Source organism: Choloepus didactylus, chromosome X (assembly GCF_015220235.1).
Source record: "Choloepus didactylus isolate mChoDid1 chromosome X, mChoDid1.pri, whole genome shotgun sequence".
NCBI classification, from domain to species: Eukaryota; Metazoa; Chordata; class Mammalia; order Pilosa; family Megalonychidae; genus Choloepus; species Choloepus didactylus.
The window spans coordinates 86,570,217-86,594,501 of NC_051334.1; the positions used below are offsets into that span (position 1 = coordinate 86,570,217).

Genomic DNA, 24,285 nt, shown 5'->3' on the forward strand with positions numbered 1-24,285 from the left:
GGGGTGTGAATCTCCCTGGCAACATGGGACATGACTCCCAGGGATGAGCCTCGCCTGGCATCTTGGGCTTGTGAAAGCCTACTTGGACCAAAAGGGGGAAGAGAAATGAAACAAAATAAAGTTTTAGTGGCTTAGAGATTTCAAATAGAGTTGAAAGGTCATTCTGGAGTTTATTCTTATGCACTATATAGATATCCCTTTTTAGTTTTTAATGTATTGGAATAGCTAGAGGGAAATACCTGACACTGTTGAACTGTAATCCAGTAGCCTTGATTCTTGAAGATGACTGTATAACTATATAGCTTTTATGGTGTGACTGTGTAATTGTGAAAACCTTGTGACTAATACTCCCTTTATTTCGTGTATGGGCAGATGAGTAAGAAAAAAAAAATAATGAGGGGGGATAATGTGTATGGGATGTTTTGGGTGTACTTTTTAATTTTTATTATTTTAATTTTTTTGGAGTGATGAAAATGTTCAAAAATTGATTGTGGTGATGAATGCACAACTATATGATGATATTGTGAACCAATGATTATACACTTTGGATGATTATCTGTATGTGAATATATCTAAATAAAACTGCTTTAAAGAAATCTTAATTGCTTTTTGGCCCTCAGAATTACTGGGCTTTGTTCATCTTCCTTGAATCCCTTAAGTCAAAAATTGAAGATCACTGATAATGTTCAGATATTTATTAATAACCTTGGAACAAATACAATAATAAACCCTTATAGTTGTATAGCATTTTACAATTTTGAAAGACCTTTCACATATACCAATTAAACCCTCACAACATCCCTGTGAGGTAGGCAGAGTTGGTGTTATTTTCCTATTACTGGAGAGGAGAACAAGGCTCAGAGGTGAAATAATGTCACACAGTTGATAAATGATGGAGCCAGGACTAGAGCCTTGGCCTTTTGACATGCTGCCTCCCTGAGAACATTCAAATTATGATATCATATGCTACATAATCAACATTTCTCCTCTATGATGTTTGATCAGATCTGTTTTTAATAAGTTTTATACCTCCTTTCCCTAATATCCAGAAACGAACTGTCATGGACATTTCTACCCTGTTACAGAACGATTTCTCTCAGACTTATCAAGCACCATCCTAGGATGAAACTTGATGTTTTTAAACTTTGAGGATCCTTGGCTACAAATTCTAAATTATACGAACAATTTATTTTAGAAAATTCTGCAAAAGTATTACTAAATTAAATTTACTTAAACTCAAGAAATACAGAAAAGGTCTTGTTATATTTGTGAAAGTTTTGCAATCTTTCCCAATAAAATTTTTAGATGTGTTTAAATGGAAAATAGGGAAAAGTGTTTAGCAACATAGCTATACTGGGAAACCTAGGCAGAGTTCACCTAAATACAAGTCATATCACACAAACTTTTTTTCCTTCTTGGCCTTACTGAGGAAGGAGAACCATTAAAATCTTCTTTGAGGTTTGATCCTATCTTATGTATGACATCCTCAGCAACAAGCGAGAAACAAGGATCTGAATTATACCAGTAGGAGGGTTCAAGCAGTAGTGATCAAAGCACACTGCATGTGCTAGAAAGGAAGAAAACAGTTGCTCTACAGTGGTTTTGCCTCGGTCCAGTGTAAATATACTTGTCAAGGCAGATTTTAATAAGCTATCGCATCTTCTATGTCAAATTTAGAACTCTGGAATGAGTATAGTTATCAACTTGGAATAAAAGGCTGAAACTGAATGTAACCGACTACATGTCAAAAGCAGAGTAAAAGTCAATAGGTGCAAAAGGCAAGGGAAAAACCAAACTGCTCTTGTACATAGAGAAAAACAGCAAATATAACCTTCAATTTAAGTGAAACAACATCAGGCATGTAGAGCATGTTTTACAAATATGAAAATGATACTCAACTGTACTATGAGGAATGATACTTTAAAATTTCCAGTTTTGGCTTTTTTAATTTAAGAGGAATGGGGAGAAACTTAAGCCTATAGGGGGTACAGAAAACGAATGGGATCTAGAAAGGGTATTGAGAGGAAGTGGAAAGTTAGGAAAGACCAAAACACAAATACATTCAAAATGGATTTAGAATTTCTCTAAATCAATCTCAGAAATGTTTCCTAAATTGAGAGTTTTGGTCAAAGAATTTAGTGACAATAAAGATGACTATTTACCTTACAAAGAAATAATTTAAATGTAAATTACAAATTATGCTGTTAAAGATTAGTCACTGACCCTACATTAGAAATTGAAACTTAAGTGCTGCTGTCAGTGATACATGGCAGAAAACTGCTTCCAAAAATAGAATTTGCCATAGTAGGACTTGGCATTAATGAGTCTTTAGAAACAATTACTTAACTTTTTGTATTTAAAGCATAACATTTCTACTCTTACTAATGAAATCTAACAGTTTTAACTAATGTGAAAAATATCACAGCTATGTTTAAGTTTTCTAAGATACAACTTAAGAATATCTAGAATGCTCTAGTTCAGTGTACTGGGCTCAAAACCAACTAAACTTTTGAAATGGATCTAGGCTAGACTACATTCCTTACATAGTATCATTATCATCTTCTTCATGTTTTCTCTTCAATGGATTTGATTCATTGGCAGTATTCTGTGATGAAACCATATTGGTGGTAATAAGAATATTTTTGGGTCCAATCATTGAAGGATTAATTAGAACATTTTGAACTGCAGTTGTTGCGGGAACTGTAAACAGAGGAGGAAAAACCCCAAACTATGAATTACTTAGAATCTAAAGCATATGGTAAAAAATGTACAACAAAGCATAATGTAATTCCAATACCAATTTCAACAGCATGAAGTAAAATCACATCATAGAAGAAACCCAGGTAATACTGCATTAAGAGTTGAATTACATTTTTTAATTCTTTAAAGTATCTAGCGCTAGGTTAAAAAGTTACATTATTTGTTTTGGAATTTAACTGCCTAAAATTTCAATTAGGATTTAGCCATGGGAAGCAGTACACTGTATTCATCATGAAACACACTAAAGGTACACGTTAGAGGTCAGGAATCACGCTTTCTTCATAGATCAATATTTTATGTAAGTTGTATACCATGTGAGGTTAGATTTCAGATGTGATATCTAACAATATTCATTAATAAACTATGCTGTAACAATTCTTATATTATTTCAACTTTATATATACCCTATGAAGTGAGTAAAGGTACAATTTTAAATTTGAATTTATATTTACATGCTGAATTGCACACACATATTTATGATTAAGTTGTATATTTTTCTTGGGCTTTAATAGTAAGTGCTTTTCCCTGAAGATGCCTTAGCTTTTTTTAGATCACAGTATCCTCTGAGAATCTGATGACCATGCTAAATATTCCTCCCTCGCCCCCAAAAAGTTACATATGTGTAAATTTCATAAATTTTAGAGGGCTCATAGGCCCCTCTGAAGAACCCTGATTTGCAGCATTACTGCATCATTCCTGCCTTGATATTAAAATAATTTAACTCTTTCTATAGGAACACAGATTGTTCTACAATAACAAATCATTCACAAAGTTTAAAATTCAGGACAAAAAATGTAAAAGTACCATCCATACTCATCATGTTACCTGGTTTGGCAGGTGTGGACTGAGGTGGAATCTGCACCGTAAATCTTTGGCTTGTCACTGACATTGGAGTTGCAACCTTATTTGGGACAGATACTGTTTGTGGGGCCGCTGTAGTTATAATTAACAGACCACGTTAGTTAGATGACTTATACAGGTTTATATTCTGCATTCCTCAGCTTACCAGAAACTACCTTCAAAGCACAGGGAACTAATGAAAGGTGAGGAAAGAAGTCATTAGAAACAAAAGCAAAATAACTTAAAAAATTTACAAGCTCAATAGCTTAATCAGATGCTACAAAATTCATTATAGTCTAGTGGGGTAAAGAATGTAGGCTCTGGAGCCTACCTGACTGAGTTTGAATGCAGGCTCTATCACTCCCTAGCTAAGAGTCCTCAGGCAAATTATTTCATCTTTTTGTACCTCAGGTTTCTCATCTGTGAAGTGGGGATAATGGTACTTATTTTATAGGATTGTGGTTAGAATGAAATAATCCATGTAAAGCTCTTCAAACAGCATCTGGTACATATTAAACAGTGAATTTTAGCTACTGTTAGTATTACTATATGAAGTCATGAAGCTGAGATCCTGAATAAACTAGCAGAATAAAAAACAAATTTTCTACAAATTACCTTAGGTGGCATTTTAAAAAAAATCTTTCAGCCACTGAAATTTTATTTTGTTTCACTTCTCTTCCTCCTTTTGGTCCAGAAGGCTTTCTCAATCTTAGGTTCTCAATTTTAGGTGGCATTTTAAATCTCTGTCACATGCTGAGAATTAGAAGATGTCTACTAAGCCCTTGAACCTAAACCAATATGCATCTAACAAAATAAGCTTATCAAATACACTCTTTGGAGTTTCCAGATGGGCATGAAAAACTTAATCCTTTTCTATACCCACAAACTGTTTAAGCAGAAAGGGATCTTGGCGGTAACATAGCCCAACCCCTCCTCATTGTCCAAATTCTACCCATCATTCCAAGATACATCCCAAGAAGTCATTTCTTCTGCCTCTGAAATTCCCTTAACACTTCACAGGAGTCATTATTTTATCTTATCTTGTCTCACTTGCTAGATTACAAGCCTTAGCTAACATTTTGTTTTCTTTAGAGTATATAGCTCTTGTACCTTGCTCATAACAGGCACTCAAAAAAATGTTTGCTTACTGAACGAATTTTGCAAATGACAAAATCAAGACTTAAAATACACAATATACTGACACCATAGCTCTTGCTCTCACCTCAAAAATACACTTATGGAAACATGTTTGTTCCCAATTTTTCCTTTGGGGATCCAGGCTTTCCATAGCCCACCCCCCCACCCCAGAACTAGCAGTCTATTTGGGTTAGAGTTGCTGAAGAAACCATAATTATTATCATCTCTAGGGACAAAGGGGAAGAAAGCCCAAATAAGGGAAGAAAGCCCAAAGATACCCAGGAATCTGGGTTCTAACACTTTCTCTCAAACCCAGAAGAGGACACCTTACAATAATATATCTCCTTCCCCAGGTGTTTTTTTCCCATGTATTAGGGACTGGTCCAAAGAATTTGGTAAAGTGTAATAAAACAGTACAAGTATTTTGTCAAGAAATGAAAATTCACAATATATAGATGTTTTCTTGGCCAATGCCATAAGGAACTGTTAATGCATTTAAGTAGGTATAGATTTTAGGCTTTAAAATAGAAAAGAGTAGATGCTTAGGTCTTATGCCTTATAAAACTCATTTAAAGTTTAAAACTTGCATCTTTAATAGCAGTTTTTAGTAGCACCTTTACTCTAGATTTTAAAAATCTCTAAAGCACTTACAAAAAATGTCTAACCAGGAATAAAAATCACAACTCATCACTAAAATTAGTTAATTTGAAAAACATGTGTAAGCAGTTGCCACAGCCTGTTTATTATACATGCAAATTTCTATCCACAAAGGTCACATACAGATAATTAGAAATGTACAACTCATACGATACCAAGCTGGTATCAAAATGCAGGAATGCAAATTTATATACTGAGAATATGAAAAGATGGTATACGCATCTCAAAATTTAAATGTTGTTTATACTAGAACTATATGACAGGTACAGATTCAAGTTATAAGTAGTAAGACTAATAAATTTATAATGGTCAAAGAGAAAGAGATTTTTCCTGAAAATATTTTATTACTAAACAACGAAAAAATCCAGGAAGAACGTAGGGAAAAAGAAATCAAGAAACCTAAATACATTATTTAAGGCTTTCCTTGTCTAAATGATGACATTTAAAAGAAACCACAGCCCAGTGATATTTCTAAATACCATTTTCCACTAAAATGAACAGGGCTCTCTGGAGAAATGGCTGATTCTAGGACTGGAGCAGGAAAAATAGAAGATGAGCTTGGAACATCTTGTGCCAGAAAGCGAGGAATGCTCAAAGATTGAAAGAAACAGGAGCCAGCTTGAAGGGGTTTGCCCTGGCCAAATATAGGACAATCAGTACTACATTTTAAAAAGGTTACCATTAAAAACAATTATTTTTAAATATATATACAGGGCCCCCCTGAGGAGCTGGGGGAAAATGAGGAAGTGTTGGACTTCCTCGCCTGGATTGCTGCTGATGTTCTCACAAATATTGAGGACTGATGGCTTGGTATGCCGAGCCCTCTATCGTGGGGCTTGCCCTTATGAAGCTCGTTACTGCAAAGTAGAGGCTAAACCTGCTTATAATTATGCCTAAGAGTCTCCCCCTGAGTGCCTCTTTGTTGCTCAGATGTGGCCCTCTCTCTCTAGCTAAGCCACCTCAGGAGGTGAACTCACCTCACTGTCCAACCCCCTATGTGGGACCTGACTCCCAGGGGTGTAAATCTTCCTGGCAACACAGAATATGACTCCCCGGGATATGATTCCCCAGGATGAATCTGGACCCGGCATCGTGGGATTGAGAACACCTTCTGGAACAAAAGGGGAGGCAAAATGAAACGAAATAAAAGTTTCAGTGGCTGAGAGATTTCAAATGGAGTCGAGAGGTCACTCTGGTGGACATCCTTATGTACTATATAGATAACACCTCGTAGGCTTGGATGTATTGGAATAGCTAGAAGTAAATACCTGAAACTATCAAACTCCAACCCAGTAGTCTGGACTCTTGAAGACGATTGTATAACAATGTAGCTTACAAGGGGTGACAGTGCGATTGTGAAAACCTTGTGGATCACACTCCCTTTATCCAGTGTGTGGATGGATGAGTAGAAAAATGGGGACAAAAACTAAACGAAAAATAGGGTGGGACGAGGAGGATGATTTGGGTGCTCTTTTTTACTTTTATTTTTTATTCTTATTCTGATTCTTTCTGGTGTAAGGAAAATGCTCAAAAATAGACTGGGGTGATGAATGTATAACTATATGATGGTACTGTGAACAGTTGATTGTACACCATGGATGACTGTATGGTATGTGAATATATCTCAATAAAACTGAATTTAATTTAGAAAAAAAACAATTATTTTTAACTTGGGCTTTCCGTACATTTTAAGCTTCTTTCTTTTGCATGCAGTGTCTTGCCACTTTATTCAGAAATTAACTTTTGATAAGAAGGCTCCTGCCATGAGAATGTTTGGCAACTTAATTTATATGGTAGTTAGAAAGAACACAGCTTCAAGTAAAATCCTGTTTTTATTATCATAGCTGATACCAATAACAATGTTGGGCTTATACATCCAATTCTATCATCATTTGGGATCAGGTATTTCTTGTTGTTTTCTCATTTTGAAATTTGTTAAAATATATGCTTATAGTTTTACTGAAGGATGAGTAAAAATATTAATGACAACACACACATGGGAATTCTGACTCACCTTTTGACTTGGATTATAGTTCAAAACCAAGTGCTGAGGCATTTCTTCTTTACCAGCCAGAAAAGCCATTTTCCCCTCTCACTTACCTATAGTAGGAGTGGTAGGTCTGCTACTAACAGCACCAACACTTAACCGTGGAACTAGTCTTCCTTGGTTAGGTCCCTAGGGGGATTTAAAAAAAACAAACTGATTTTAATGTTAAGATTTGACACTAAAACTTACCAAGAATGAAATCAGGATTGTTGACATGAATTATTTATGGATGAAATCCATGGCAAGAATTTCCTGTTTTTGCTCTATCAGTGTTCTAAATCCATCTTTTAGAGTTTTCATAAGTATGTATACATATTCATATATGCATACATGTATATATTCTATATAATTATAAAAATAAAATCTTATATAGTATTTAAATTTAAGGAAAAATTTTATTTGAATGGGGATACCAGCTAACATCCTTATAGTTTTTAATCCTAAACAGTCAATATCTTAACCCTAAAATAAATAAACTCTCTTATAGTGAAATTTCAAACAAAGGCAGCCCAAAGTAGAGTGAACTTTTTCACTAGTAGGAGAGCCTTAGGCCATATTTCAGAAAGTAGGCCCAATTCCTAATGTGGTATATCATTTACTCTGTTATCAAGCTTCACCAAAAGAAAAAAAAATACAGTATAGTGGAAAGATAGGGAGTTAGGAGACCTGTGCGTCAGTCCTAGCTTTGCTACTATCTCCATAAATGAGTTTAGGCTCAATTTCCTGAAGTGAAAAATGAACGTTTAGTTAAATGAACACTGAAGTTCCTTCTAGCTCTAAAAACCTTGGATCCTACATTTTGTATTTTAACGTAACAGCTAATTGCAAGGGGACTGGTGGTTTGATGGGTTGAGCCCTCTACCATAGGTTTTACCCTTGGGAAGACGGTTGCTGCAAAGGAGAGGCTAGGCCTCCCTATAATGGTGCCTAAGAGCCTCCTCCCGAATGCCTCTTTGTTGCTCAGATGTGGCCCTCTCTCTCTAGCTAAGCCAACTTGAAAGGTGAAATCACTGCCCTCCCCCCTACGTGGGATCAGACACCCAGGGGAGTGAATCTCCCTGGCAACGTGGAATATGACTCCCGGGGAGGAATGTAGACCCGGCATCGTGGGACGGAGAACATCTTCTTGACCAAAAGGGGGATGTGAAAGGAAATGAAATAAGCTTCAGTGGCAGAGAGATTCCAAAAGGAGCCGAGAGGTCACTCTGGTGGGCACTCTTATGCACACTTTAGACAACCCTTTTTAGGTTCTAAAGAATTGGGGTAGCTGGTGGTGGATACCTGAAACTATCAAACTACAACCCAGAAACCATGAATCTCGAAGACAGTTGTATAAAAATGTAGCTTATGAGGGGTGACAATGGGATTGGGAAAGCCATAAGGACCACACTCCACTTTGTCTAGTTTATGGATGGATGAGTAGAAAAATAGGGGAAGGAAACAAACAAAGGTACCCAGTGTTCTTTTTTACTGCAATTGCTCTTTTTCACTCTAATTATTATTCTTGTTATTTTTGTGTGTGTGCTAATGAAGGTGTCAGGGATTGATTTAGGTGATGAATGTACAACTATGTAATGGTACTGTGAACAATCAAAAGTACGATTTGTTTTGTATGACTGCGTGGTATGTGAATATATCTCAATAAAATGAAGATAAAAAAATAAAAAAAATAAAACAAATAACTAACTTAGAAAAAAAAAACAGCTAATTGCAGACATGGTATTTTCAACTCAGTACATTTAAAAAAATTCTAGTAAATTATCTAAGCCTTTATCTATTGCACTCTACACGGTTGATTGGTGCTTTTTACCAATGCCCTTATCACATCCCTCCTTTTTCTTTTCAAAGTTAAATTGACTAAAAGTTCTCACCTTTTTAATCAAGGACTTCAGCCTATAGTTTGGAGCTGTTAAGCAGTATCTGTCAGGTGGCAGTCTAGGTCCTGCATATGGCTTAATCAGTGGTAAAGGGGTTTGATTTTTCTGCCTTGCAATATCCAGTAAAAACTAAAAAGAAAAAATCCTTATTAGAACTGCAGTTTAAAAAACTGTAAGTACATATAACTTCAAATAAAAGTTTGCTCACATCTCTTGGGGGAGGAGAGGTAAAAGATTGGTCAGCACGACACTGGATTGCCAGTCTCACATCATCTGCATCAACATTAGGTTTCTTAGCATGGCTTGAATAAATTTTTGCATCATCCAGAATTGTAGTCACATATCCTTTAAGAACAAAATAACTTAAATATAGGAAAAGAGCTTAATATTTATGACCACTTTAAAAATAAAAGGTCCCACTAATTTTAGAAAGTTTAAGAATTTTGGTTTTAATATCTAATCTCTATCTATATGTTCCATTTAAAACAGATATCATAGTATAAATACGATTTCCACCTAGCTTGAGTTCATTTTTACTGCTTTAGGCTGAATTCCATATTAACTAAAAAATTATTTGGTTGAATATGTTGCAGTAAAATGATCTTTTTGAATTTACAAGTTAAGCAAATTTGTTGTGTTTCATTAACTTACGGAAAGCAAATTCCAACATTTGATTTATAACCCTTGGTTCGTACTCTGTAATTCCCATATCTTTCAGGATCTGTGCCATCACCTGTGGATTCAAATAAAAACGCCAGATGCATAATCTGGGTATTACAAATCAAGACCAGACCAAAGGTAATATTTAAATTTATGATACGTGCACCCCTTCTCTGGGCTCCAAACTCCTCCTACTCATCCTTTTACTCCCAAGTGAGTGCCAGGATCACACCAAATCCTGCCGTACGTTCTTTGCTAAAAACTTTTTTTTTTTTTTTCGGAAGTGGGGGTGGGAGAGAGAGAGCTTTCCCAGCAGCGGTAGGGGCGGTTTCCAGCTGTAGTCGGAACTGTATTCGCATCGGAACCCCGGACAGGGAGAGTCAGGGCTCGCGAATTACGAGAGAGCAACGAGGCGGCTAGGGCCCAAGGCACAGAAGTCAAAGCCTGGCGGCCCGCCTTCGCACTCCAGGCGGGCAGCGACCCTCAGCAGGGCGCAGCCAAGGTGGCGGGAGAGTGCTTCAGGGGCCAGGGCGCATCCCCATCTCCCACTTCTTCTTGGAGTCCCAGCTGGTCTGAATCCGGCACGGGAGCCCACCCTGAAGCCCTCAGCCTGGGCCTGACTCCCAGGTCCCCCGCTGCGCCGACCTCTTCGTACCCATGTCATCCTTCGCACTTACCAAGGCATCTCTTGGAGCGTTCTTGGGAGCCGCCATCTTGCTCGGCTCCATGTTATCCACCCAGTCGTCATCCGGTGATAGAGGGCAGCTGGCGGGCTCCTCACTCAGGCTCCACCCCTGAAGGGGTGCAGAAGGCGGGGTTACCGCGTCAGGGCTCGGCTGCGGCCGTTTTACTACTGCTACGGAGGGGCTCTGGGGAGGCTAAGGGAAGCTGGGCTAGTCGAGAGCGAGAGCTTGGGGGCCCGAGCTCGGGAGGATTGAAAGAAATGGGTAAAGCATTCTTTGTACCTTGCTGGGGGTGGGGGTGGGGTGTAAAAGACGTGGAAGATCGGAGAAGAGAAGCTTGTCTTCCCAGAGCCGTTGTCCGAAAAAATGCACTAAACGGGCCACTCATCTTTTTTGACTTTCCTCCTGACCTCTCCTGCTGCTACCCAGGGCCGCTTCCACCTCCCTGGAATTCCTGCAGAAGCCCCGCCTCCACCCTGCCCCTATGTTGCCTAGTAAAATACAAAACCCTCAGTTAAATTCGAATGTTGGATAAGCAACGAATATATTTTAAGCATAAGTATGTCCCAAATATTGCATGGCTCTATAGTTGTATTAAAATTTTATTTGTTATTTTTCTGATATTAAAATTCAACTCGGCATTCTTTTTTCTTTTTTAAATCTCGCAACCCTTACCTGCGGCCTGCTTTCCACACAGCAGGAACTCGGTCGGCTCTTTTCCTACTCCAAGTCTGCCATGGCTGCCCATAGCACTTTGATGCAAAGCCTCTGACCACCTGCAAGATTCCCCGCTGGGGCCCCTCCCGCTCCCAGCCTGGTCCCTTAGCCCTGAGCTGTTTTCTCTCTGTCCCCGCTGATGCCCATCAGGCCCTCACTTGTCTCCCAGCTACTCTTCCCTCCTCACTCAGAGCAACCCGGGTAACTTTCGAAAAACCTGCAACTCTTCAGCATCCCTGGCTTAAAGTGTCCCCAAAAGAACTCTTTACTAGCCCTCTCCATCCACCAATGCCCTAGCGTTCTCCATTTCAGGAAAAGGCACCATGACCCACTCAGGCTGCAAACAAAGTAGTCGACCCACTCTTTCTTTCCCACACAAATCACATTCAATCTAGCAGCAAGTCCTGCCAAGGTTACCCTCCAAAGGTACACCAAATCTGCCTCTCTGCATCGCCATCCAATGCTACCATGCTAATAATCCAAGCCAACAACATTACTCGCTAAGACTACAGAAACAGGCCTCTGAAATAGCGATACCCTCACATTCTTCACACAAGCGGGGGAATCTCATAATCATAAATCAAATCATTTTATTCCCTATTTTAAAACTCCCCAATGGTTCCCCTCACAAGGGCTTGGTTGGCCCTTCATTTTTGGGCACTAGCTTACCTCATCAAGCTCGTCTGTAACGGTAGTCTGCCAGGTGGCCATGTTGATATTTGGGCAGTTCCCTCAAGAAGCACGTGTTCTTAACTCGGTTTCTGTGAGAATGCTGATTGGATACTTGACAAGTACCCTTCCCTGCCCTTAGGGTGGCCCACTTCTATGAAAAACAATCTTCTTCTTTAAGAATAGGTAATATATGTGCAGAGTAAAAAGAAATAGATAAATAAAAGAATAGAGAAGGAAGAAAAAGCCTCTCTCTGGGGTTCCATAGCCACTTATATCCCTTTCACAGATGGAGCCACTGTTTAACTTTTATGCAGTGTGCATTTCACCTATGAAATTTGCAGATATGACCATGTTTATATCTTGTTCCTCACCCAAATGGTAATGTACTCTTCGGGTGACCAACCTTTAGGGAACTAACCTGGGACACAGCCTAGATGGAAAAACCCATAACATAATAATATATAATTATACATGTTTATTACTTTAATATTAAAATATAAAATAGGTGTTTGAGATTATATTTTTCTGAATTATTTACATTTTGTTACATAAATGCTGTTTAAACAAAATAGTGCTAGTTAACAATGATAAATAGTAATTAGCAGTAGGTCTAATTAAATGTGGGAGAAAAATATAAAAACATTTTTATAATATTTCTGTTCTCTGCCATAGCAGTTTGTTTTAACTCTTTATTTGATTAGTATATTTTAGAGGCTATGTTATTGTGTATTCTTTTTTTTTTTTTTTAATTCAGTTTTATTGAAATACATTCACACATCATACAATCATCCATGATATGCAATCCACTGTCCACAGTATGATAACATAGTTATGCGTTCATCACCACAATCTATCTCTGAACATTTTCCTTACATCAGAAAGAACCAGAACAAGAATAAAAAATAAAAGTGAAAAAAAAAACACCCAAATCATCCCCCCATCCCACCCCATTTGTCCTTTAGTTTTTATCCCCATTCCTCCACTCATCCATACACTAGATAAAGGGGGTGTGATCCACAAGGTCTTCAAAATCACACTGTAACCCCTTGTAATCTACATTATTATATAATTGTCTTCAGGAGTCCAGGCTGCTGGGTTGGAGCTTGGTAGTGTCAGGTATTTACTTCTAGCTATTCCAATACATTAAAGCCTAAGAGGTGTTATCTATATAGTGCATAAGAATGTTCACCAGAGTGACCTCTCGACTCCATTTGGAATCTCTCAGCCACTGAAACCATTTTGTCTCATTTTGCATCCCCCTTTTGGTCAAGAAGATACTCTCAGTCCCACGATGCCGGGTCTACATTCATCCCCGGGAGTCGTACTCTGCGTTGCCAGGGAGATTTACACCCCTGGGAGTTGGGTCCCACGTAGGGGGGAGGGCAGCGAGTTCACCTGTCGAGATGGCTCAGTTAGAGAGAGAGAGGGTCACATCTGAGCAACAAAGAGGTACTCGGGGGAGACTCTTAGGCACCATTACATACAACTTTAGACTCTCCTTTGTGGTAATGTGCTTCATAAGGGCAAGGTCCCATGCTCAAGGGCTCAGCACATCAAACCACCAGTCCCAATGTTTGTGACAACATACGCTAGGGGATCAGCATCTCAAAGTTTAGAGATAGGCCTTACAATTCAGGGATAGAGTTAACTGCTGTAAGAGCTTACAATCTAGGTACTATTACAATTATTGTGTCCACGTTAGGCTATGTTCTAAGATTCAATTCTGAGTTTACACATTGTAGTTAGTCCATATTGGTGAGGCATCATTGCTCTCACCATGTTTTCTCCAACACTTTTACTCCTATATATATATTTTCCTACAATTTTATAGACTTATATTCACATACCATACATTTATCCACAGTGTACAATCAGTTGTTCATGGTATCATCATAAAGTTGTACATTTATCACTACAATCAGCATTTGAACATACTGATTACTACAAGAAAATTTTTTTTTTTTTTTTTTTTTTAGCAATAAGAAAAAATGTTAAAAAGAAAAATAACATGTCGTACAATACAATATATTACTAAGGACAGCAAATAACACCACTACCAAGAATAACATATTACTCCCCTATATCCCTTTCTCATATACATTTAGCAATGGCATATTGCCTTTGTTACATTTAATGGAGGTATATTACAATGTTACTGTTGACCATAGACTCCAGTTTGCTTTGATTATGTTTTTTCCTGAATACCATCCCTTTTTCAAATTTCTACATGGTTGACATTCATTTGCTTTCCCACATGCAAAAACATTTTTATATTTGTATATTTAGTAACAGTCATTGGCCACTCCAGTTTTTGCCACGTTATACAGTCCCAGTCTTTATCATCTATCGTTACCTCTGGTGTCATACATTCTCCTATCCCACCTCTTTCAGCTTTACTCACAGACATCTTTGTTCAGTGCACTTACAATACCGTGCTACCATCACACAGCATTATGCTATCTATTTCTGGATCTATGCGATCAATCCTAAACATTCTGTAGTCCTTCAGCATCAAATGGCTGATCTCTGCCCTCTTTCTATCTCCTGGTTGCCTGTTTGTCAGCTTTTAACTCCCAAAGTTTGTTCATTAATATCTGTTCATATTAGTGAGACCATACAGAATCTGTCCTTTTGTTTCTGGCTAACTTCACTCAACATAATGTCCTCAAGGTTCAGCCACATTATTACATGATCCATGTCTTTGTTCTGTCTTACAGCTGCATAATATTCCATCATGTGTATATACCACAGTTTGTTTATCCACTCGTCCTTTGATGGACATTTGGGCTGTTTCCATCTCTTGGCAATTGTGAATAATGCTGCAATAAACATTGGTTTACAAATGTCTGTCTGTGTCTTAAGTTTCAGTTCCTCTGAGTATATACCCAGCAATGGAATAGCTGGGTCATATGGCAAATCTATATTTAGCTTCCTGAGGAACCTCCATACTGTCTTCCAGAGTGGTTGCACCATTCTACATTCCCACCAACAATGAATAAGTGTGCCTCTTTCTCCACATCCTCTCCAGCACTTGTCATTTTCTGTTTTTTGGATAATGGCCATTCTGGTAGGTGTGAGATGATATCTCATTGTGGTTTTGATTTGCATTTCCTTAATAGCCAGTGAAGTTGAGCATTTTTTCATATGCTTTTGAGCCATTTGTATTTCCTCTTCAGAAAAATGTCTGTTCATGTCGTTTGCCCATTTTTTAATTGGATTGTTTGTCTTTCTGTTATTGAGATGCAGGATTGCTTTATATATTCGGGATATTAAACCCTTATCTGATATGTGGTTTCCAAATATCATCTCCCATTGTGTAGGTTGCCTTTTGACTTTTCTGACAAAGTCCTTTGATGTACAAAAGTGTTTAATTTTGAGGAGATCCCATTTGTCTATTTGTTCTTTGGTTGCTCGTGCCTTGGGTGTGAGGTCTAAGAAACCACCTCCTTTCACAAGATCTCTAAGGTACTGCCCTACATTTTCTTCTAAGAGTTTTATGGTCTTGGTGCTAATGTTTAGGTCTTTGATCCACTTTGAGTTAATTTTGGAATAAGGTGTGAGATGGACATCCTCTTTCATTCTTTTGGAAATGGATATCCAGTTCTCCAAACACCATTTATTGAACAGGCTGCTCTTTCCCAGTTGCTTTGGCTTCACTGCCTTATCAAAGATCAGTTGTCCATAGATGTGAGGGTCTACTTCTGAACACTCAATTCGATTCCATTGATCAGTATATCTGTCCTTATGCCAGTACCATGCTGTTTTGAGCACTGTAGCTTTGTAATATGCTTCAAAGTCAGGTAGTGTGAGACCTCCAACTTCATTCCTCTTTCTCAAGACATTTTTGGCTATTCGGGGCACCTTACCCTTCCAAATAAATTTAGTTATTGGTTTTTCTATTTCTGTAAAGTAAGTTGTTGGGATTTGAATTGGTATTGCATTGAATCTGTAAATCAGTTTAGGTAAAATTGCCATCTTAACTATATTTAGTCTTCCAATCCATGAACATGGTATGTTCTTCCATTTTTTCAGGTCTTGTTCAATTTCTTTTAGCAGTTTCTTATACTTTTCAATGTAAAGGTCTTTTGTGTCCTTGGTTAAGTTTATTCCTAAATACTTGATTCTTTTGGTTGCTATTGTAAATGGGATTTTTTTCTTGATTTCCTCCTCTTGTTGCACATTACTTGTGTATAGGAACACTACAGATTTTTGCGTGTTGATCTTGTAGCCTGCTACTTTGCTGTATTCATTAACTAGTTGTAGTAGCTTTGCTGTAGATTTTTCCGGATTTCCTACATATAGAATCATGTCATCTGCAAATAGTGAAAGTTTTACTTCTTCCTCTCCAATTTGGATGCCTTTTATTTCTTTTTCTTGCCTAATTGCTCTAGCTAGAACTTCCAGCACAATGTTGAATAGCAATGGTGATAGTGGGCATCCCTGTCTTGTTCCTGTTCTTAGAGGAAAAGCTTTCAGTCTCTCCCCATTGAGTGTGATGTTAGCTGTGGGTTTTTCATATATTGCCTTTATCATGTTGAAAAAGTTCCCTTCTATTCCTATCCTTTGAAGTGTTTTCATCAGGAAAGGATGTTGAATTTTGTCAAATGCCTTTTCTGCATCAATCGAGATGATCATGTGGTTCTTCTGCTTTGATTTATTGATGTGGTGTATTACATTAATTGATTTTCTTGTGTTGAACCAGCCTTGCATACCTGGAATAAATCCCACCTGGTCGTGGTGTATAATTCTTTTAATGTGCTGCTGGATTCGATTTGCGAGTATTTTGTTGAGGATTTTTGCATCTATATTCATTAAAGAAATTGGTCTATAATTTTCTTTTTTTGTAGTATCTTTGCCTGGTTTTGGTATTAGGGTGATGTTGGCTTCATAGAAAGAGTTAGGTAGCTTTCCCTCTTCTTCAATTTTTTTGAAGAGATTGAGCAGGATTGGTACTAATTCGTTCTTGAATGCTTGGTAGAATTCACATGTGAAACCATCTGGTCCTGGGCTTTTCCTTTTTGGGAGCTTTCTGATGACTGACTCAATCTCTTTACTTGTGATTGGTTTGTTGAGGTCATCTATTTCTTCTTCAGTTAATGTCGGTTGTTTATGCTTTTCTAGGAAGTTGTCCATTTCATCTAAGTTGTCTAGTTTATTAGCATATAGTTGCTCATAGTATCTTCTCATTATCTCCTTAATTTCTGCAGGGTCGGTAGTTATATTTCCTTTACCATTTCTGATTGCATTTATTTGCATCTGCTCTCTCTTTTTTTTTGTTAGCCTAGCCAGTGGTCCGTCGATTTTATTGATTTTCTCAAAGAACCAACTTCTGGTTTTGTTGATTCTCTCTATTGTTTTCCTGTTCTCAATTGCATTTATTTCTGCTCTAATCTTTGTTATTTCTTCCCTTCTGCTTGCTTTGGGGTTAGTTTGCTGTTCTTTCTCTAATTCCTCCAGGTGAGCAGTTAACTCTTCAATTTTTGCTCTCTCTTCTCTTTTAATATAGGCATTTAGGGCAATAAATTTCCCTCTCAGCACTGCCTTTGCTGCATCCCATAAGTTTTGATAAGTTGTGTTTTCATTGTCATTTGCCTCGAGGTATTTACTAATTTCTCTTGTAATTTCTTCCTTTACCCACTGGTTTTCTAAGAGGGTGTTGTTTAGCCTCCATATGTTTGTGAATTTTATGACCTTCTGCCTTTTATTTATTTCCAACTTCATTCCATTGTGGTCTGAGAAAGTGTTTTGTATAATATCAATATTTTTAAATTTGTTGAGACTTGCTTTGTGACCCAACATGTGGTCTATCCTAGAGAATGTTCCATGAGCACTTGAGAAAAAAGTGAATCCTGCTGTTGTTGGATGTAGTGTTCTATAAATGTCTGTCAAGTCTAGTTCATTTATCATACAATTCAACATCTCTGTTTCTTTAGTGATCCTCTGTCTAGATTTTCTATCCATTGATGAGAGTGGTGTATTGAAGTCTCCAACTATTATTGTAGAGGTATCTATTTCTCCTTTCAGTGATTGCAGTGTTTGCCTCATGAATTTTGGGGCATTCTGGTTTGGTGCATAAATATTTATGACTGTTATGTTTTCTTGATGAATTGACCCTTTTATTAATATATAGTGTCCTTCTTTGTCTCTTTTAATTGTTTCACTTTTGAAGTCTAACTTGTCTGATATTAATATAGCTACTCCCGCTTTTTTCTGGTTGTTGTTTGCATGAAATATCTTTTTCCAACCTTTCACTTTCAGTCTATGTTTGTCCTTGTGTCTAAAGTGAGTTTCTTGTAGACAGCATATAGATGGGTCCTGTTTTTTAATCCATTCTGCCAGTCTGTGTCTTTTTATTGGGGAGTTTAATCCATTTACATTTAGTGTTATTACTGTAAGGGCAGTACTTTCTACTACCATTTTGTTTTTTGGAATTTATATATCATATCTTATTTTTTCCTCTCCTTTTACCTTTCCTGATAATCTTCATTTCTGCACTCTTCTCCAACTCTCTCTCTCCTGTCTTTTCCTATCAGCCTGTAGCACTCCCTTTAGTATTTCTTGTAGTGCTGGTCTCTTATTCACAAACTCTCTCAGTGTCTGTTTGTCTGAAAATGTTTTAATCTCTCCCTCATTTTGAAGGAAAGTTTTGCTGGATATAGAATTCTTGGTTGGCAGTTTTTCTCTTTCAGTATCTTAAATATATCATGCCACTGTCTTCTTGCCTCCATGGTTTCTGCAGAGAAATATGTACATAGTCTTATTGACTTTCCCTTGTATGTGATGGATTGCTTTTCTCTTGCTGCTTTCAGAATCCTCTCTTTGTCTTTGACATTGGACAATCTGACCAGTAAGTGTCTTGGAGTAGGTCTATTGGGATCTATTCTATTTGGGGTACGTTGTACTTCTTGAATCTCTAATTTTCTGTCTTTTATAAGAGTTGGGAAATTTTCAATGAATATATCTTCTATTACTCTTTCTGCCCCTTTTCCCCTCTCTTCTCCTTCTGGGATACCCATAACACGTATATTTGTGCGTTTCATGTTGTCACTCAGCTCCCTAAGACCCTCCTCATATTTTTCCATTTTTTCACCAGCTGTTCTTTTGTGTGTATGAATTCGAATGACCTGTCTTCCAGTTCACTGATCCTTTCTTCTGCCTGTTCAAATCTACTGTTGTGTCCCTCCATTGTGTTTTTCATCTCCTCCATTGTGGCCTTCATTCCCATGAGTTCTGCCATTTGTTTTTTTAAGTTTATGAATTCTTCTTTATGGTCAGCCAGTGTCTTCTTTATATCCTTCAGCTCTTTTGCTATATCTTCCTTCATTTCATCAAATTTATTTAGCATTAGTTGCCTCCACTCCTGTGTCTCAGCTGAGCTATTAGTTTGTTCCTTTGGCTGGTCCATGTTTTCGTGTTTCCTGGTATGGCTTGTTATCGTAAGTTGTCTAGGCATCTGATTCTCTTGATTAGTTTATTTTGGAGCTTGTTTTCTGTCTTTTACCTAGTGGTTTTCTTGTTGGTTGGCTTTGTTCTCTGGCCTCTGTTATTCAGTTCAACTTATTCTAGACCTCTAACTTAGGTTCTATTTAGTTGATCAGAATTTTTCCCCTCTTGTTTTTTCTGTTTCTTGCTCTGCCTCTATGTAACCTTTTTGTGAGTGGGTCTCCTTGGATATGGTCGACCCTAGTCAGATTTTCCCAGTCTAGTGAGGCCCAGGTCTCATTGGGAGGGTATGGAGTTTTCCTGAGAATGAGACCCTCCTATGAGGCCTTTAGAATTGGTGCTTTTCCTCTCCTGTCCAGCAGGTGGCGCTGGCCAGCCCGCAGCTCCCCCACCAGTGTAAGGAGGTGTGGAGACTTTAGTTCTCCTGGTGACTCTGAGCCTGTCAGGGGCGTGGCTGACTGAAGCTGGAATCTGAATTCCAGCCCCTGGGGTCTGAATTCCCAGAAGGAGGACTGCCAGTTGAGCTGGGCCTCCCTCCACTTTCCCAATCCTCAGAACTCCAGTTGTCTCTCAGGGGCACTATTCCCTTCTCCTCTCTCCTCTTTGGGGCCTCTCAAGGTAGATTCCTTGGTCAGCCTGAGTTACCAATTAAAGATGGGGCTGGAGGCCTTCAGTAGTGAATACGGAATTCAAAGACACTGTGGGTACTCTTGTCTCCCCTCAAGCCCAGCCTAGTCCCTCAACCTGGGCTTTCCAATAGAAAATAACCACATATATTACTTTTAGATTAAAAAAAAAGTAGAAAAGAAATCAAGAAAAAGAAAAAAGGGGAAAAAAAAGAGTCTCTTTTAAACGTCTTTCCCCAGCCTGGAAGTTTTGTCAGTGTCAGAATAGAGCATTTAAAGATACCCTTTGGGCTATTGTCTGATAATTACTCTCCAACCGCTTCAGTTCCACCCCTGCCAGGGGCTATTGAAATGCAAAGAGATAAGGGATCAGTGAGAAGCCAGAAGGGACAAAATGTAAGGGAAAAAAAAATGGCTTTTTTGGAGTCTGGGAATGGGTGCCCGCTTTTACGTGCCCCCACTTCTTGGAGCCCAGCCCTTCTTTAGCACCCCAGCTCCCAAAGTTAGTTAATTAATTTGTTAATTAATTCTGCAGTTGAGGCTGGGTTGAGTCTCCCTTCTTGCCCTCAGCAGATTGCTGTTTTTTAGTTCTTTTTTCCCCCCCTTTCAGGAAGCCGGCAGCAAGACAGTCTGTGAGGTCTGGGTGGGGAGGGGCGCCAGACCCCTGGTCCGGGGAACTTACAATGTTCGCTGCGATCTCAGCTTTTCCTCCAATTCCAAACTTGAGTCCAATGTGTGACTGGTTACTGGAGACCCTGAAAACGCTGTTTCATATAGTTCTTGGGTAACTGCCAGCTGCTCTAGGGGAGAGACGAAATTCTGCTCCTCACCACTCTGCCATCTTGCCCCGCCTCCTATCTGTGTATTCTTAAGATATGTAAATGTAAGACTTTTACAAAGGAGAATGCAAGTACAATAAGACAAATTTAACAGCTATCACCTATAGTTAATAAAAATAACAATGATGTGTTTTTTTTGGTCCCATGGTACAGCAGGATATTTTTACTGTTTCTGTTTCCTTTTCTAATAATACTTCTCTGAACTGCTTGCAGCGTTTAGGCTTATTTTCTTTTATGTTGTAACTGAGTAGAGTCAAATTTCAAAAATCAGTTTGACTTACATCTCTGTTCTTATCAAGTCCACATTACACTTATTCTTGATGTCAGTACAATGTGATGACATCAAGTTAAATCCTCTCAACAAAAAGGCTTTGAGTATGGAATACTTAGGATTTTACTTTACCAGCAACAGCAGGTGTTTAGACTTCTATGAATTAGTCCCCAGCCTCTAAAAATGACCATGCATTTTGTACTAGAGGCCTGTCTTGGCAGACCAGCTGTTTGTCAGTCAATCAGGCCCTTTGCATCTACATAACATCATACATACTTTCCATAACGAAAATGTTTATCATTTTTAACACTCCAAAGCACATTTGAAATCATCATAAGTAAAACTCTCTTTATCAGCAAAAGTGTTTTTAAGGCACAGAGATGCTTTGAACCTGTGAAATTGAAGTTAGATTCCAAATAAGTTACAATTTCAGTAAAGAAGTGGAGAAAATCCTGTTTAAACTGGGAGGTTTTTTATGCATTTTTAAATTGTGAACTTTAACTTATATACATAACAGTGATAACTTTCAAAGTATGATTTAACAAGTAGCTAGAGAGCAAATTTCAAAGAATGTCATGGGTCACAGTTCCAGAACTTTAGCTGTTTCCATTATTGTAAGATATAATGTAGATACAGAAAGGTGTTAACTTTCAACGTGCAGCTCAACAAGCAGTTTACATGGGTAATTTCAAATATTGTTATGGGTTACAGTTCCACAGTTTCACTTCTTTCCATATTAAGAAATATAGGGTATATACTGAAAGGTGAAGACTTTCAAAGCACAATTCAATGAGTAACTATAGAGCAAATTTCAAAGAATGTTATAGGTTGCAGTTCCACCATTTCATTTACCTCCTTCCGGCTATTCCAACACTCCATCATCTAAAATACATACATATATATATATATTTATATAAAATTTCAGTATCCATAGACCTTTGTTAAAATCTTTTCTTGTTTTTTGCTACCCCTTCCTTTCACTTAGTCTCTTTCTCCATCTTCAGGGGTGTCTAGGCAGTGACCACCCTAACTTGTTCATATTGAAAGAGGGTGTTGACAGTATGAGGAAGGCGGCTGCATTTGATTATTGTTCTTAAAGAGGCTGTTGCCTCTGGGTTTTAGAACTTGTCTGGCATAGGAAAACTCTGGTGGATTTAAGTTTCTGAGAGGTAAAACTTAGTGAGTGAATCTTTTATAGAATCTCAGGTACAGACCTAGGTATTTGGGGACTACTTTTGGTAAGGGCATGGCATACTATGGCCATTTGGGATGTCTAGCTGGAGCTTGCATAAGAGAAGCCTCCAGGATAGCCTCTTGACTTGTTTTGGGATATCTCAGCCATTGTAACCTCAGCTTGTTACCTTTCTTTTTCCTCCTTTTGGTAAAGTAGGCATTTTAAATCCCTTGCTGCCAGGGCTGGGCTCATTCCTGGGAGACCTGTCCCACCTCAGCAGGGAGATTCATTCCCCTGGGAGTCATGTCCCTCATTGTGGGGGAAGTTAATGAATTTATTTGCCGAGTTGGGCTTAGAGAGAGAAAGGCCACATCTGAGCAACAAAAGAGGTTCCCTGGAGGTGCCTCTCAAGCATAATTATAGGAGGCCTCAGCATCCCATTTATAGCCCTATGTTTCACAAGAGCAAGCCCAAGTCGAGGGCCTGATTTATTAAGTAGTAGATTCCTAATTTCACTTAGTAGATATTCTATCCCAAGGTAAACTGTCAGTTTCTTACATTATCTTCACTTAGTTGTACAATCATCATCACTCTCAACTTGAAACAATTATCATAACATAAAACATCCCAGAGCTCTTATCAGCTGCAGATTTGTGGTGCTACTCTGTGGGTTACATGCCTTTCCATGACCATTTATGAACATGTTCATCTTCAATGCGTCACTGATACTTTTAATCCCCTTAATGAACCATAGTCACACCTGACCATTCCCATACCATTAAGTTTACCCTTATTATCATATCTGTACTTATTATATTATCATTCCCTCTTCACTAGCTTCTGTCTATATTTGGGTCCCCTATATTCTACATTATAAGACACTTATTTTACATTTTTCACAGAGTTTGCATTAGTGGTAACATATAAGATCTCTCCTTTTGTTTCTGGCTTATTTCACTCAGCATTATGTCTTCAAGGTTCATCGATGTTGTCATATGTTTCATGACCCTGTTCCTTCTAGTATTGTGTTCAAGTTTGCTAATGCTGCCGGAATGCAAAACACCAGAGATGGACTGGCTTTTATAAAAGGGGGTTTATTTGGTGACACAGTTACTGTCTTAAGGCCATAAAGTGTCCAAGGTAACATATCAGCAACCGGGTACCTTCACTGGAGGATGGCCAATGCTGTCCAGAAAACCTCTGTTAGCTGGGAAGGCATGTGGCTGGCATCTGCTCCAAAGTTCTGGTTTCAAAATGGCTTTCTCCCAGGACATTCCTCTCTAGGCTGCAGTTCCTCAAAAATGTCACTCTTAGTTGCACTTGGATATTTGTCCTCTCTTAGCTTCTCTGGAGCAAGAGTCTGTTTTCAATGGCCGTCTTCAAACTGTCTCTCATCTGCAGCTCCTGTGCTTTCTTCAAAGTGTCCCTCTTGGCTGTAGCTCCTTTTTAAAATGTCACTCACAGCTGCACTGAGTTCCTTGTTTGTCAGCTCATTTATATGGCTCCACTGATCAAGGCCCACCCTGAATGGGTGGGGCCATGCTTCCATGGAAATTATCCAATTAAAGTCATCACCCACAGTTGGGTGAGGCACATCTCCATGGAAACACTCAAAGAATCACGATCTAATCAACACTGATAGGTCTGCCCACACAAGATTACATCAAAGATAATGGTGTTTGGGGGGACATAATACATTCAAACCGGCACATACTGCATAGTATACCATCGTATTTATATACCACATTTTGTTTATCTATTCATCTGTTGAAGAACATTTGTTCCCATCTCTTCGCAATTGTGAACAATGCCACTATGGACATTGGTGTGCAAATATCTGTTTGTGTCACTGTTGTCAGAACTTCTCAGTATATTACTGAGA

General features: G+C 38.3%; 1 protein-coding gene across 1 annotated transcript; it reads right to left on the bottom strand.

The window, feature by feature from the left end:
* Positions 1-680: 680 nt before the first annotated feature.
* TAF9B (TATA-box binding protein associated factor 9b) lies at positions 681-10,774 on the bottom strand. Its single transcript, XM_037822155.1, has 7 exons — positions 10,656-10,774; positions 9,970-10,051; positions 9,527-9,663; positions 9,313-9,447; positions 7,495-7,570; positions 3,586-3,693; positions 681-2,700 (listed from the first exon to the last, which is right to left on the bottom strand). The coding sequence occupies exons 1-7, from the start codon at positions 10,704-10,706 to the stop codon at positions 2,540-2,542; spliced, it is 750 nt and encodes a 249-aa protein (XP_037678083.1). The 5' UTR covers positions 10,707-10,774; the 3' UTR covers positions 681-2,539.
* Positions 10,775-24,285: the final 13,511 nt, after the last annotated feature.